This window comes from Leucopleurus acutus, assembly GCF_964270905.1.
Source record: "Leucopleurus acutus genome assembly, chromosome: 8".
Taxonomy (NCBI): domain Eukaryota; kingdom Metazoa; phylum Chordata; class Mammalia; order Artiodactyla; family Delphinidae; genus Leucopleurus; species Leucopleurus acutus.
This window is the reverse complement of record NC_139151.1, coordinates 96,569,457-96,586,112: the sequence shown is the minus strand read 5'-3', so window position 1 is coordinate 96,586,112 and position 16,656 is coordinate 96,569,457. Positions and strand designations below refer to the sequence as shown.

The following is a 16,656-nucleotide window of genomic DNA, read 5'->3' as shown; positions in this document are numbered from 1 at the left end:
AGCAAGGTCTAATCAAGTCCAGTAAGGACATGTTTAAAGAAAAGCTGACTCAGAACTCTGTACCTCGAAGTCCAGAACCCAGGGAAATGGGGTTGCCGGACATGCCCCAAAGGAGCAAATTTGAGGGCAGCATAATGGTTGGATGGGGGAAAACTGGCTTTAGAGACCCAGACAGTCACAATTTTATAGCCCAAAGATGCATCTATAAACTTCCTTATGGCTTCCAGGAGCTCATGTGGCCTCTCCATTATGTGAAGAAATCCAGATGTAAATAAAAGAGAGGGACGGGGAGGACAGCTCAGACTCCTGCACTAAGCCTCGCTCGGCCCTCTAAGCAAAACTTCCATTCTTCCTCTAAGATGTAGGTGAGGGTGGCTGTAAATGAAGCGTAAGGGATAGAGAAGTATAAAGAAATGCCATTAGAAAAGGACACAAACCTATCTTCCTGTCTACAGAGCAAAGCATGGGGAAGAGAAAGGCGGGATTCTGGATGAATTGAAAGGAGGGAGGGACATTAAGAAGCCAGAACTCCTCTGCCACACCCAACACAATACACACCGATAGATGCTACAAAGTTCTCCTCCTTTAGACTTCTGGTGTCCAGTTCCTTGGGACTCTTTCCTGAGGCACTTGGTGCCCGAGGTCCCAGCTGGGGGACTCTCAGCTGTGCCATGGCCTTTGGGTCCCCCCGCCAAGCCAGGCCAGGATCCTTGCCAATTGGTGTATTTACACTCTCTGTTGGACTTCTCTTCCGCTTGTCTGGTTCTGAGGAAAAGATCAAATACAGGAAGAGGTCAAAAGAGACAGTGAGTGAGAGTCAAGGTGTGGGAATGAGGTGGGAGAAGCAAGGATAGAGGAGGATGTGGAAGGGAAGGAAAGAAAAGCTGACATCGTTCTTTTCCGTGACAGAAAAACACCCACTACATACATACACGCACTAGAAAATAAAATCCCAAAGCCTAACAGGAAGCAGCTTGACACTGGGAAACTCATCAAGGGGCCGAGTTCATTCTTTCAGAGAAGAGTGGGAGAGCCGTGGACAGCATGCTGCCTTGCTGGTCCGATCCCTACCTTTACTATAGTAGTGGGTCTGGGCGATCTCCAGAAGCGCAAAGATGCTGGCCATGCCACCCAGACCTGCGTGGGCGTAGGACTGCTCCAGACTGAGGACCGTGCACTTGAGCAGGTCTAACATGCCCTTGTACACCTTCCGACCGATCTCCTGCAACAATAACCCAGGGGCAAGAGTTAGGACAACTGCCTCTGGCGCCCATGTCCCTCTTCCCAGTTGATTCCAACTCCCAACCCCCAGCACTGACCACATCTGGGATGATGTCCTGCTGGGCCTCGTCCTCTGACTGCACCGTGCGGCTCAGCTTGCTCAGGACAAAGACTCTAAGCTGCTCGCTCTCCAGCAGCCGTCGCACCTTCTTCGTGTTGAGCCAGCCAACTCCCTGGCCGTCCAGCACGCTGTGCACCACCTCCTTCAGGAACTGCTGGTTCTCACTGGAGGGTCCACATACCACTTCTGTGGTCACTGGCTCCTTTGCAGAGCATCTCCCCCTTTCACCAGGTTAGATGTTTGCCTCCAAGGGCAAAACACAAAGCCACGTCTCCAAACATCCAAGTCCACTGCAAACCCTACCTCTGCAGACAGCCTGGTTTGCCCGAGTGCCCACCACTACTGGTGCACTCTGCTCAGCACCATGAGCTATTCCTGCCGCGTGGGGATTGCGTCAGGAGGGGAAGGGATTTCATTTACCCACTGAGAGCTTCCCTCCCTAGTGTTTGGTACAAGGATCACTACCTCTATCTGAGAACTTTTACAACAGCTCTGCCGTTTATTACCTAGAATTGCTGGATCGACCCTGAGGTGACGGAGGCTCTCTTTTCACTGTTGGGCTGTGTTTAATGACCGATGACTTCTGGTCCACTAAGGCCCTCCTGTTTCCTACAGCCAGGAAGGTAGAATGAGAGATATCACGACTGTAGTCAGGTAGCTGGTGTCAGCACAGCCCTGGGTAGCCGTGTTCCACACCCACTCCCTGGCAGGGCTGGCTGAGGGCAGCACTGGGGCATCACACATAGGTAGAAAGCAGCCATGGCAATGTGGAGGAAGTGGGCATGGAGACTCAGGCCACTCCACATGCACCAGCAGCGCACCCCATGGGCAGGCGTGGGCATCCCGGGGCACGGGCCAAGGCAGGTCACTCGAGTGATGCCGCTTGCTCCATGAGGAGGATGGCCCTCAGGCAGGCACAGGAGATGCTAGGAAAAAAGATCATGCATAGCTCACGGGCAAGACCCACCTTCACCACTCCCGGGGCCGGCTTCAGTAACAATCTCCATTAGAGTATTTAGCCCAAATACTGGGACACAAAATACACAATTAGTAGGTGCACCATGATACCACAACCCCTGTACCCCTCAGCGGAGCTGTAAGTCAGATAATCTGAGCATCCTCCCAAAGCTTAGTGCACATAACCTTAGTTCTTAGGCACCTCAGAGCTGGAAGCCAAGTGGCCACGAGGCGACTGAGGCTCGAGGAAAGACCATCCTTAAGGCTATGGCCTCTCAAAGCCAGAGGCAGGGTAATAACACAAGGAGCCTTTAGGTACTAAACAGGCACATGCGTGAAAGGGGACCATGGGTTTTCATGAAACATCTAGCACAGGGGTCCGGGGGGCTGCAGGTATGCAGAGGGAAGAGACCCAACTTGTAGATGCTGTCATGGGAAGGGGGGTGGGGGTGAGGATGGGAGCTGGATGGGAGTGATGAGTGCAGCAAATGAAGTGAAGCAACAGCATGCAATGAAAGCGTTTCAATCGCTCTCCCCTTTAACTATCAAATGAAAGCCAGTGACGCTAACACCCTTCCATCCCTCACCTACTGAGCCTGCGTAGACTCACTCTACAGGGCTGGTTAGCTCCCTACACCTCTAGCTACGATGTCCTTTTGCCCATCTAGCCTACGTTCCCATCCCCACCAAAGAACATTCTTTAGATTCCTGACACTTTTAACACTGGGAAGAGAGGTCAGTTAAAAAATACATGAAGCTGCTTCTCGTTGTGCTTCCTTCTGTGATTAAATATTTCAGCACAAAATCCAGAATAAATAAACAGAAGTCAGAGTAAATTCAGAAGAACCCTTCAGGGCTTCCCTGGTGGCGCAGTGGTTAAGAATCTGCCTGCCAATGCAGGGGACAGGGGTTCGAGCCCTGGTCCAGGAAGATCCCACATGCCGCGGAGCAACTAAGCCTGTGTACCACAACTACTGAAGCCCACATGCCTAGAGTCCGTGCTCTGCAACAAGAGAAGCCACCGCAGTGAGAAGCCCACCCACCGCAACAAAGAGTAGCCCCCGCTCTCCACAACTAGAAGAAGCCACGCACAGCAACGAAGACCCAACGCAGCCAAAAATAAATAACCAAAATAAATAAATTTATAAAAAGGAAGAACCCTTCAAACTGTCAGAGATCACAAAACGAAAATCAAATAAGGTCTTAATTGCCCCTAGAAGCCAACCAATGCTATCAGGCCCATTCATAGGGCCTAAGTTGACATGAAGCCAAAGTAAGAGGCTTCTTGACTCTATAAACACTGCCAGGCTCTTCACAACCATTCCCTGGGGGGCCAGCTCTTTAGGATGGAGTCTGTCCTAAGTTCACGCAGTAGGAACCTGGCAGATGACTGGTGGCAGCTGATGAGCCCTATGTTAATTACGTGCCTCTGACAAAGGTTCCCCCCAGAAGCAGCAGTAATCCCCCAGTTGCCATTATCCTATATGATATAACAGGGCCTTCTCTTTAGCTACAAAAGACAGTTTTCCATCTGAAAACCAGCAAGAACTCATGATGTGCAGTGAAAGCCATGGGAAGCGATATGAGAGGCAATGGCCGGATCAAAGGATTCTTCATACATGGGGCTCCTGACAAGCACCCACAGGCCTGAAACATTTCCCAGAGGATCTTGGCTTGGCAAAAGGAGGGCTGGAGTTACCTTTCAGACTGGGGAAGGGCGTGGTTTTCTCTCGCGCTCCTTTGGTAGGCAGTGTGAGATTTGAAAGACTGAAGCTCGTACTGTGGTTCCGATACAGACTGCCTGTCAAGGGGAGCGAGTGAGAGCACTGAGTCAGAGGGATAAAGAATCAGAGCATTATGCTCCAATGACCGTATCATCCTCTTCACCCTCCTCCTTTTCAAATGCAACCCCAGAACCTCTGACCTCGCTGAGAAAGGATCACGCCTAACTCGGGGCAGACAAAGGGGGCCACTGCCAGGACTGCTCACAACCCAGTAACAACTTTCTCTGACGGCTTCCCACGATAGCATCCAAGTCTCTCCTCTACTGCTGACCCAGCATGAACGCCGGCAGTCAACGCGCTTCCGGGCTGATGTTGGCGCTGTCCCTCCTGGGCTTCTAAAGTCACCATCACAATTATCCCCCATGTCGGCTTTCTCCGGTCCCTAGTCTGTCTTTAGTCTTTAACTGACACCACCCCTCATTTCTGGTAATTTTCTCTACGCACAAGTCAATGTCACATAGATTTCAAGGCGCGTTGATGAAAAAGTCCTTTCCCAGGCAAAGAAGATATTAGATATATACCCAAGTCAAATTTGACCAGAGTGTTTCCACAAAATATATGTACAAGTGTATGATTTTTAATATAATGAGTATTCTTCAGTTAACAGCTAGCTGTCTTACCTGAAACAGACTAAAACCTCCAGGTATAAAGATAACGACTAATCTGTCCCTGTTCTTCGTTGACCTCCCCTGAAAATACCTTATTCAGTATCACCCAAACGACCTTATCCGGAGCTCGATAATGCCAACCCAGCCCTATATCTGAAGCTCTAAGCCATACCTGCCATGGTCAGGCCCTGCTGGAGCGAAGATGGGACAGAAGCGTGAGAGAGCTGAAGGCACTTACTGGCAAAAGACATGATGCCCCCGAAGCCCTCAGTGCTGTTGTTGGAGACGGTGGAGGTGGGCGAGCTCGCTCGAGAGTCTGACTCTGCATCTGAGTCACTTGCCAGTTTCAAGCTGTTGGGCCGCAGCAGCTTTTGAGCCCTTGAATGCACAGTGGCGCCTATAAGCCCCAGGCAGGGGCACCTCATCTTGGGCGTGTGGGCCTGATGCTACACTGCGGTCACCTCTCCCTCCCCACAATTCCTAAATGCCTAGATCAAAGCACGACCCTCTGGGGACACAGGACCACGAGAGCCTTCAGACTGCTCAGACTTTCTGGTTAACCCTCGCCCAGGGTCCACTGTAGTGAGGTCCTTCAGTCACCCATCTAGAAGGCAGCCCCAGGCTCTCACCGACTGCCACTGACATGTTGGCTGAATCGGGGAGTGTAACCTTCCCCCTGCTCAGCATCATCTTCCTCAGGGGGAAAGCCATACTGGGGCTCGAAGTATGGATTATCATAGGTTCGCCGGCGCACTGACCCCTCTCCAGTTTCTGTCTGACGCCTGTCCACGTTCGCTTTGCCAATGCTGGGAGGCACGCTGGGGAGGGACCTGGAGACGCCTACTGCTGCCTTATCATCCATCTCCGTTGAGTCGGCAGGTTCCTAGGGGACATATTAAATAGAAAGGAGTCACCTGGTGCCCTGTGATGCCTTCCTATGTTCTCAGTTCAAGCCAGGCCTGTCAGGTTGCTAGCCTAAGGGGTATGTGAGAAAAGATCTTTGTTATACCCCTGTTCTCTATCTCCACAAATTATGCAAAGGGGATCTCGGCTAACCCCTGAACAAAGCAGGATGTCCTTCTGGGGTCAAACTGTATCTCACAGGCTCTAAACTATAGGATCTACGGAGAGGAAGAAGGGGGAAATGTGGAGAAAGTAGTAAATTAAGTGAATAGCTTCATCCTAGCTTTCCTAACAGAGCTGAGGCCCACGTCCCAAGTAACAGTCCTCACTTATCCACTCCTCCAAGTCCTCACGTACAGAACTGGCTCCATGGATAACGGTGCTGGGGCTACTGCTGGCGGTGGTGCTGGAGCTGGAACGCAGAGGGGGGTTTTCCTGAGAGTTCTCGCTGTCTGGGCCAGGTTCCTCTGCTTCCTTCTGGCTCTGCAGCTCATCAATAGCTACCTCACTGGCATCCCCCAGTGCCGCGTGTGTCAGAGGATCCACGTCTGCCAAAACCCAAGGATTATGTGTATGGCTGATTCACTTTGCAGTAGAAACTAATACAACATAGTAAACCAACTATACTCCAAGGACTTCCCTGGTGGCGCAGTCGTTAAGAATCCGCCTGCCAATGCAGGGGACGTGGGTTCGATCCCTGGTCCGGGAAGATTCCACATGCCACGGAGCAACTAAGCCCGTGCGCCCACAACTACTGAGCCTGAGCTCTAGAGCCCGCGAGCCACAACTACTAAGCCCTCGAGCCACAACTACTGAGCTCACATGCTGCAACTACTAAAGCCTGTGCGCCTAGAGCCTGTGCTCCGCAACAAGAGAAGCCACCGCGATGAGAAGCCTGCGCACCGCAACGAAGAGCAGCCCCCACCCGCCGTATCTAGAGAAAGCCCAGCCAACGTGGCAACGAAGACCCAATGCGGCCGAAAAGATAAAATAAAATAAAAAATAAAAAAAGTATACTCCAATTAAAAATTAATTTAAAAAATTTTTTTTAATTAAAAAAAAACAACAACAAGGATGGCAGGTACAGACCATACCATCACAGAACCCCAAACCCTGTCCCAAGCTGGCCAATTTCTGCAAGTACACTTACTAGGAGTATCACCATTGATGTCGCATTTCATCATCTCACTGACAAAGTCACCAAGGGAAGAGTAAGAAGAGCTTGAGTCATCATAATCCATGCTATCACTGCCGCTGCAGAGTGAAGAGCAAAAAAATAAAACAGAAAGAAGGGGCAGGGAGGAGAATCAGCATTAGGAAAAATAAACAGAGGAGCACTCTTAACTCAAGGCCAGGGAGCAAGATAAAATAAGGAAACTAACGCAAAACAATCAACCAAAATATAACCCAAGGCTTCAAGGACCGATGTCCAAATCCTATGAAATTCTGCAATTGCGCTAAATAACGGCTAGCAAGAGCCTCTTAGACTTCAAGAACTGTCTTGCTGCCATAAGGGGCTGCTCACCTGTCATCAGTAGGGTCAGAGTCAGAGTCGTGCTCCGGCGGCACGCTCAGCGCCTCGGCCAGGTGGGAACTGCTGTCATACACTCGATAGTGGACAGGCTGCAGCTGGTGGGTGTACCACTTCGGCTTGTCGCCTATCAGGGCTGGATCGAATGTGTCTACCCACGGGGGAAAAAAGGAGAGAGTCAGCAATAAGGGAAAAAAATCAAGCAAAACCTAAAAGAAAGGTGGGAAAAAGTCTAAGGCAAAATCAGAATGGCAGGGGCAGGTGGAAGATTAGAAAGGGAAAAAGCAAAGGGAAGAGCCAGCAGACGGACAAACGCAGAAGGAGGGGCAAAGCAGAGGTAGGTGGACTCACTGTTGTGAATCCGCTGAAAGGCATAGTTGGTGGGGTTGAGGATCCATTCTCCAAAGTACTCCACAGCCTGAGTCCTGGCCAGTTTCTCAGCAAAAGGAGTCTGCCGGGGACGTGAGGCTAGAAAGGAGCCAGCTTGGAAAGCTACCACGGGCCGGGGGAAGAGACGCAGGGTACGTGTGTGCATCTGAAAGCCCTGCAGCACGTTGGGGGAGTTGAAGAAACGGACCATGGCCACTCTGGGGAAGAAGGGGATGGTGAGATGACCTGAGTCCCTCGCCCTGCAGAGCAAGGAGGCCTCAGACCACCTCCCACAGTCATCATTTCACGGGCTTCCAACAGCAAGGGGAGAGGTATCTTAAAGAATCATCAATCCCCTTCTTCACACGAGGTCTAAGAGGCCTGCGAGTATGATTATTTCTTCTGTTTGCTTTTACTAAGGCGGCAAATGTAACCAAATATTATATACATTGTATACATAAAGAACCTCTGGTTCAGGGAGGTAATCTGCCCCAAGGTCACTGAGTGAGCAGAGACCCATTTAAGAGCTTGTGACTGTGGGGATGGCTCGGCTGTACCTGGTTGCGACATCCACAGAATCCACATCGTTGCCATAGATGAGTGGGTTGAATTCAGTGGAAGGTGTAGACTGCAGGTCATTAGAAGGCCTTCCCAGGAGAAGAGGGATCTCCTGGCCTTCGTGGAATTTCTCCAGATTGAGGATGGGCTGGGTGTTGAGACTCATGCTGGCGAGGGCCTGCGGAACAAGAAGAAGTCCCTCAGAGAAGGCAGATTTCTGGGGCAACCAGCCAATCTCAATTCCTAGAAAAGAACCTTCACCTTTGAAACAAAAATCCAAATATTTTAACCTTTAGAAAACAATCTGAATTATGAAATCTTCAGCTTAAGCCAATCTGACTCAAGGCAACAATCTAAACCTGAAGTCTGAGGCAACAGTTTTCAAATTTGTTTTAGCTACAAAATCTTGTTTTTCAATTGAAATCTACGTAGAAATATAAACAATCGAAACATGTAAAAGTAAAGCTCCTCTGAAGGACATAAGGAACCCAGAGCCTCATATGCTCGGGGGTCCCAACCTAAATCAACCCTCAGCGGCTCCATGGGGCAGTTTGAAAACCACTGGTCTAGCCCAGCAGTGTTTCTTAGATGTTAATGAGCATAGGAATCACCTGGGGATGTTGTTACAATGCAGATTCTGATTCAATATACTTGAGGTGATTCTGCCCTTTTAACAAGCCCAGGTGAGGCTAATGCTGCTGGTTCGTGGACCACACTTTGAGTAACAGGGGTCAGGATACAGGATCTGTGAGCCCCCAAATCTTAGCTCCTACAAACATTTAAACTCCAATATCATATATCAACCTCTCCATCTCATTAGTCATACTAAAGCAATCATCAAGAATGAAAAACACAGCAAAGGAAGACAGCTAGAGAACTTTCTGAACTTGCAATCCTCACCGGACTCTGCAGTAACAAGATATCATATTACATCAATAGTGATGAAGCAAGTGAAAAAGAGAGAAGGATAATACAAAAATCACCCATTTATATCCAAACAGATTTCACCTAGAGGTATTTCTTTCTTCTTTTTTAAAAAAATTATTTATTTATTTATGGCTGCGTTGGGTCTTCATTGCTGTGTGCGGGCTTTCTCTAGTTGTGCGCAGGCTTCTCATCGTGGTGGCTTCTCTTGTTGCTGAGCACAGGCTCTAGGCACACAGGCTTCAGTAGCTGTGGCACGTGGGCTCAGCAGTCGTGGCTCGTGGGCTCTACAGCTCAGGCTCAGTAGCTGTGGCACACGGGCTTAGCTGCTCCGTGGCATGTGGGATCTTCCTGGACCAGGGCTCGAACCCGCATCCCCTGCACAGGCAGGCGGATTCTTAACCGCCGCACCACCAGGGAAATCCCCACCTAGAGGTATTTCTAAGAACTGAGACAACACAGACAGAGATTCCTGAAGACCCTTCAAATGACAGATTCCTAAAAAGAAATACAGAGCTATCTACTGGTGGTCCTACATAACACATACAGCAGCGCAGAGGACCAGGGCCTCATCACACTTTACCTTCAGGTACTGTGTTCAGCATGCAGAAGAAGAAGAAAATCAATCAATGAAAAATGTATTTAAGGGTTTTTACTCAAAGAAAGGAATTTGTGAAGAAATGATTCTATAGGGACCAGAGATCAATTCAAGAGGAAACCATAAAAGGAGCCAGATTATCCAAACTACTGACTCCCTCCTGTAACACTGAGAGAATGCTCCAAGGCCATTAAGAATGGCAGATGGGACGAGCAGCAGAAAGTGAAGGGCTGTTTTATACAGCATTACAAGGATGAGAGGGTGGGAGGGGGCACACAGAGAATTAAAAGGAATGTAAAAAGCCCTTTCTGAGATTCACCCTGCAACCCAGAAATGGGATACATCTCCTTCTAAGCCCACCCAAGGCTAAGAAAATCTACTCCACTTGAAGTCTGAAAGGAAACTGGCTCTTACAATAAGAGCTGTCTGCCTACAGCAGTCCTATAGCCGCTTGCTTTTCTTTTCTTTTCTTCATTCTTCACCTACCTGTTTTAAATGTTTTTTCAACTCTAGTGATTCTGGTTCTGGAAGGATAGGTAGCACTTCTGCATTGGTGGGGGCAATCACCTGCACCAGAAGAAAGATAAAAGGCATGACCTTAGAATTAGCTGCTCCAAAGTTTCTCTTACATAAAGGTAAGTAACAAGAATAGGAGGTTATATATACGGTATTATTATATATATGCAAACACATATTATATACACACATATAAAATACACACATACATGTGTATATGACACCTATACACACCTGAAAGGAAATATTACACCTAAATGTTATTGGTGACTATCTCTAGATAATAAGATCATAGTTTTTACTGACTTCTTTATACTTATTTGCATTTTCTAAAGTCTTACAATGAACACATATAAAGGCTGCCTACCAAAGTTTGAATGTACTCACACTGCAGAATGTTAATATACTTTTTTAAAGTCTGCCGTTTCTTACTAGAAACTACACTCCCAGAAAGCCATGAGATGACCTACACCACAGTAATGATCCTGCAACCACAACTGCCCTACTGCTCTTGGAAGATGTGGGGAAGCATTTAACTCCAGCAAAACTAAATCTTATAATTCTTTGAGTCCTAACCAAGGCTTATTAAGCCAATAAAGTAAAAGCAGTATTTTTTAAAAAGTTGTTTCAATGAGTCTCATGTGAGCCATCGCCCACAAACTTAGGAACTTCCTGGGAGTAATCTAGAAAAAGAGAACACAATCCTCTTCTAGACCCTACAACGCCTCAGCCAAGAGCCTCACCCTACTGCTGTCCAGATCCACTAGCCACACGTCATCAGGCATTTTGAAGTCCAGTTTGTAGAGGAAGAAGCTGGCAGGGACCCCGATGATGTATGGCGTCGGAGCCAACAGCAGCTGTGGAAAAGACAAGAAACAAAACCAAAACCAACTGCGATCACATATTGAGTCAAGATTTTTCTAGATAAGGAAAACGCAGGTCCACAATCCCTCTTCCAAATCCTTGAAGGTAGATGTGTTTCAAAGTTCAGAATTTTTCAGATTTTAGAAAAGTAATAGTGCATATTCTACATATTATGTAGCACCTGCAGTGGTGTAGCCAGCAGCCTATAATCATTATATTAACTGTGATAAATAAAAAACATAAATAGCATAGGTTTTGCCACCAGATCAGTTCAGATTTTGTAGACAAATAAGTTATAACAAGGAATTCAGGACGAGTACTGATTTACAACTTCTCTGGGCATTGAGCCTTCGCCCTCAGAGCTGGACAGAGTTAGAACAGAGGTGACAAAGCCAGAAGACACCTTGAGACTCACCTGTTCTGCGGACGCCATGCAGGTGGGCAGCAGTGGAATAACAGGAAACATATACTCCAAGGGATAAATCATTGCCACAAATGCCATCACAGACATGGAGAGTGCGTTGTAGTCTCGGGACTGCAGCACCACCTGCAACGAGCCACACCACAAGGGTTACCCGACAGGTGAAGGTCTGTGAGAAAACTGCTTCCCACACTACAATTTAGTTTCTGTTTCACCAAGTCTACGGCTCTGAGAGCTTAGTTTCCACACTTATCACTGCCTCACACCCCATCCTGCCTGCCACCTCCCAGCGCAAGCACTGCAATAATTCTCCCTTGAATCACTCCTTGTCATCCTAGTTCTTGGACCCCCAAATTCCAGGGTCACTCATTGGAACAGAACGACTGAAATTTTCAGAGAATTAGGCTGGTATAGTTAAGAAGAATTCAAATGAGTGTCAAGCCCTCTGAATATATCCCACACGATACTAGTACCTTAATTCAACCCACACCAACTGAATACCTGTTGTATACCTGGTATCGTGTTATCTCCTGGAGACAAAATGATGCAAAAGATGTAGTCCCTATCCTCAGAGAACTCATGGGTCTAGCCTCTGCCACATTTCAAAGCCCTTTCCCTAGAACAGTCTAGAAAGCTGGCCCTCTCACCTTGTGCTCTAACAGGATGCAGGTTAGCACCTGAAGACAGGCATCCACACCCAGAAGTTCCAAGGGAAGGTGCAGTGGGAAATCCACTAGGGTGAATCGAGAGGGGTCTGGAAGCGCAAAGGTCAGAGCTTGCTGGAGCTCCTGGGGCAGGACCTCAATGTCCACTCGCTTCTGCCCTGAGACGGGTACTGGGGAGCGCAGCAATCGATAGATCCAGGCCTCAATCTCTCGAAGGTCGTGCAGAAGGGCACTTGACTTCTCCTCCACTAACAACGATCCAGTAAAGATGCGCCACATGGTGTCCCTGAGCAGCAGACAGCAGGAAACAGACGCATAAGCACTAGGAGCCGACACCCCACTGCGGCCCAGCCACAGAGGGTCTAATGACAGACACTGGAGGAGCCCACCCTTTGGTCTCAGCTAGGATCACAGGGTATACATACGAATAATGACAAGGGCAAAAACGTATACACAGCAAGACTCATTGTCCTGCCCATCATGAAACAGCAAATTCCTCAGCATCACTCCAAACACGATCATGGAAGGAAGTCTAACTCTGCAGTAGTCTTTTGCTTAGCACGGACTAACACAAAGTGCTTAAGGAGGTCTGAAGGACCTCAGGCTTTAGAGGAAAATTCCTACGCCCCTCACAAGCCAATTACACCTCAACTCTAGATGCCGCCCCTCTCTTCTGAGCATCAGCAGAGAACCGTACCTTTGTATGCCTCGAGGGATGCCCAGTTTCTTGCCCAGCAGTCGCTCACTACAGCAGTCCACCAGACGTTTGAGGGTGTACAGACACTCCCGGAAGGTGGAGAAGAAGGGGTAATGGCTGAGCACACACAGGGACGTCAGAGTGCTGTTGCGGGAACGGCTCTCCGCCTTGGTCCGGTGTTTGCCCCGAGGAGACTGGTTCACATCCGGGGTAGAGTCGGCACTGGGAGGCTGCAGGGACGGGCCACTCTCCGAGCTCTCGGTGCCAACCTCTTCTGAGATGCAGGTGGCGTGGGGTCCTTCCTTCCCACGGGACCCTGCCCCGGCCTCCCCCTTTTCCTTAGGCACGCGCTTTTGGAAGGAGCGGTAGAAGTTAACACAGATGCCATAACGCGTGACTCCGGTGTCCTTGTCGGTGAGAGTGAAGACAAAAGAGGTGTCCTCGCGCAGGCTCATGCGCCGTTGTCGCACACTCAGGCAGCCCTCTGGCTGGCAGAAGAACACGACATCCGGGGGCAGGGGAAACTCGGCGTGATCCTCTAACGGGTATCGCCGTAGCAGTTCTGGAGTCTGGGCCACGCTATCACTGCTCGGGTGCCTGGAGAACAGAAAGAACAGAAAGAAATTCAGCAGCCTGAAGGGACAGAACGCTCTTTCAAATTTTAACCACAGTCAAGAAATAAATGCTCTTTTGGATAAAGAAACCTAGCTGCCGGACCTTGGAAAACATGCCACATTTAGCTGTAGGCTAAATGAGGTCTGTGCTGCCATGAAGATGCCCACCCTGAAATAAAAGGAAAATGGCGACAATAAAATTATCACTAACACTTTGAGATGACTAGCATCTTTCAAGGTGTATTAGCTAATGAATTCCCAAAACAGCATATGTAGAGAGAGAAGGAGCACAATGTACTTTTCCTTTGTACGAAATAAGGAAACTGAAGTGTATAGAGTATATTTGCTCAAAATCACAAAAACGCTAGTTAAGAGCAGAGTTTTGCTCTGTCTCTGCTCCTCCAGGCCAACACTCTCAATCTACCTGTTTTGTTTCCCTTACTGGCAGCAAGGTTCCCATCAGGGTGAAATAATAGAAGAAGAATGAGATATGCAGGGCTTCCCTTAACCTTCCCACAGGTTAAGACTCTGTGCTTCCAATGCAGGGGGCAAGGGTTCAATCCCTGGTCAGGGAACTAAGATCCCATGTGCTACATGGTGCGGTGGGGGGTAGGGGGTGGGGGGGTGGGGAAGAATGAGATATGCAAAGCAACGTGGAAATGGGGAAGGGAAATCATCACAGATTTTGTGGCTATCCCAGATGACAAGACAAAAATCAGTCACTTCTTGGTTACCTGGCCCCTACGATCACTAGGTAGTCAAGTAACCGAGGACAGGACTTCTTCTTTTGCACCATGGTTCCGATTCATCAGTTCATCTCAGAGAAACTTCAAGGCACCAAGCATGGAATCAATGTTCCCAGGAGGAATCCTGATATTATCTGAAAATCCAAGTCTAATAGGAAAAAAGTACTGATAAGATCCATTGCTGTGCCTAAGGGACTCATCCCTCTCAGCATCATCCCAGCCAGGGACATAGGTCAGAAGATCTTCCATTTTAGTACTAAAGATAGGAGAACATGACACTTTTCCTAGCCTAGAGCTCTGTCCAGGCTTATGAGCTCACAGAGTCAAATGTCAAGAAGTAGGATAAATAATGGCTCACCTCTCCGTCCCTACAAACGAGCTCATTTCCAGCCTCACCCCTGGGGCTGTTTCTGTTTCTGAAAAACAGGCCTAGTCAGTCTAATCTGGACTCAGTTATTATGATAACAAAAATTAAGTCACTTTCAGGACTGCTCCAGGGTGGATCAGAATCAAACCAGACTCTCTAATCAGAACTAATCTGCACTCCTAGCTCTAGGTGGAAACCTAATTATTCTCTGTTCCAACATTCTGCATTCAGCTTGATGTGAAATTACCACATAGTCTATACAGTTAATTGCACTCAGACACTAACAACAGCTGGCTACTCTACCCCATGCGTTCTCAAATGAAGAATATCTATGCCCCAATTGCTTCATCTAAACCATTTTTCTCCCCTCTTCAAGCAAGAAAGGGGCCCAGTGGCTACTGCTACTAGCTCTGCCCTTGGTGCTGAATCACAGTCTTCCACTTATATTCTGGTCCCAGGATTCGAATTAGTAATACAATATACACAGATGAGGCCTTGTCCTTCTTTATCTTACAGAGATGAAGAATTAGATGCAGAAACAACAGTATTCCTGCAAGGACAGGGAGAGGTGCTCAGAGGAATTTCTAAGCCATAGTCCAAAAATTAGAAAAAGCTTACGTGTCTTAACTGTAATTTATTTCCTGTTGGGTCTCCATACACTCCTCTAAATAAAATGTTTCACTCCATGACAAGGTTACTTTCAGTGCTTCCAGTATTCCCCCTCTGTGCTCCACACTAAGACCCTGTTCACTGTACACACAGAGAGAATCCCATTACACTACACACACCCTCACTCTCTTCTTTGCTGCTGTGTGCACTCCCATACATACAACGTACACACTCCCTGTATGCTTAAGGCTCTGTTTGATGTAGATGAGAAGCTCTATCTTTTTTCTCTCCTACTTATTAAAAAAAAAAAAACTATTTACAACACCTCTCAAATCCTCAAAATACTTCTCCCTCCTTTCTCTTGCTCCCAATAGAGGACCTGCAGGTAATAGGATTCAGTTTTGTCTCCATAGCAACTCTGGCTCCAGCACTATTTATAGCAGAGTCACCGCCCCTCCCCTGCTTGGGGACCGCACAGTGCTATCAGCTGCTACTCCAGAGCTGGCCAATGCCCATAATAGTTCATTCTCCTTGAATCTAGAGACACCTCTTCCACTGATAGCACTTACTAATTGTTAGGTTATCTTCTCCCCCATGTGCCTTTAGTTTGCACTTTGTCTTAATTCTGGATTTTGATAGAGATATCTCCTTTCTACACAACGAAAATGAAGTTCCCAGGCTTGCAAAATACTCATTTCTAGGCAACACTACCACCCCAAAAGCCCTTTGGGACTCTCCACTGCTAAGGACTCATAAGCATACTGCAGAACGTGAGGCATTGCAGTATGAACTGTTAGAGAGCAGAGTTCAGCTCCTCCCAAGCAGAATGAGAAGGGGAGGGAAACACAGAAATGAAATGGGAGATGGGTAAAAGCATAATTCATTCTCTAAAGAATTATATGGAAAATGCCTAGTGAGAGCCAAAGTATCTTAAAATAAAACAGAATTTACAGGACCAGAGCTCAAGGCTAAGCCTTAAAATCTATGTTTATGTTGAAAACCAGGAGCCCTTTCCAAATAAAAATCTCAAAGATCACACCTGAGGCATCTTCTAATATATTAGGCATCAGGCCTCTACCCTTGGCGGGATCCCAGCCCCCTCTCCACTGAGAATCACCTGATAAAACTGAAATCATTATCATGCACTACAGTGCTCACCTCCCTCCAAAGCCACAAGGACCCAGAGATCTTGTGACTATTCTAGCCACTAGTGATAGGATGGATTTTTAGTCTCAACTTATATCTCATCAACAGCCACTGCCTCTGGTTTTTCAGATTGCAGAGATAACCAAGGTTTTTCTTCCCATTCTCTCCCCTCTCCCCTCCTCACGAAGACTCTAAATTCTCTCGCATTACCTATAACTCACTCTGTCTTCACATCCATCCACTCTGCCTCTTGCCTCAGCTACACTTACTAACGTATAGCTCCTCGTTCCTAGCCCCTATATTCCAAAGGCATCAAGCTCAAAATGCATACCTATCTGCTGAAGTTCTACACAGCTACCATCCACTCCATCCACAGACCTTTAAATTAGCTATGTCTTTTCAGCTTACAAATGGCCACATTAACCAACCCTTTGGAT

The 16,656-nt window shown here is 47.8% G+C and overlaps 1 protein-coding gene across 4 annotated transcripts in view; it reads right to left on the bottom strand.

The window, feature by feature from the left end:
• Positions 1-16,110, bottom strand: part of MADD (MAP kinase activating death domain) — a 36,903-nt gene extending 20,793 nt beyond the window's left edge. For all 4 annotated transcript variants that reach the window (XM_082844949.1, XM_082844946.1, XM_082844948.1 and 1 more), the window contains exons 1-18: positions 14,086-16,110; positions 12,738-13,334; positions 12,023-12,326; positions 11,370-11,501; positions 10,834-10,947; positions 10,061-10,141; positions 8,052-8,230; positions 7,477-7,712; positions 7,120-7,276; positions 6,745-6,848; positions 5,952-6,142; positions 5,450-5,574; positions 4,930-5,069; positions 3,999-4,100; positions 1,849-1,951; positions 1,320-1,506; positions 1,072-1,222; positions 559-765 (exon numbers count right to left, since the gene is read on the bottom strand). In XM_082844949.1, the coding sequence (XP_082701075.1) occupies positions 559-765; positions 1,072-1,222; positions 1,320-1,506; positions 1,849-1,951; positions 3,999-4,100; positions 4,930-5,069; positions 5,450-5,574; positions 5,952-6,142; positions 6,745-6,848; positions 7,120-7,276; positions 7,477-7,712; positions 8,052-8,230; positions 10,061-10,141; positions 10,834-10,947; positions 11,370-11,501; positions 12,023-12,326; positions 12,738-13,334; positions 14,086-14,147 (3,172 nt within the window). In that variant the 5' untranslated portion in view covers positions 14,148-16,110. The remainder of the gene's footprint in view (positions 1-558; positions 766-1,071; positions 1,223-1,319; positions 1,507-1,848; positions 1,952-3,998; positions 4,101-4,929; positions 5,070-5,449; positions 5,575-5,951; positions 6,143-6,744; positions 6,849-7,119; positions 7,277-7,476; positions 7,713-8,051; positions 8,231-10,060; positions 10,142-10,833; positions 10,948-11,369; positions 11,502-12,022; positions 12,327-12,737; positions 13,335-14,085) is intronic.
• Between the last annotated feature and the right edge of the window lie 546 nt (positions 16,111-16,656).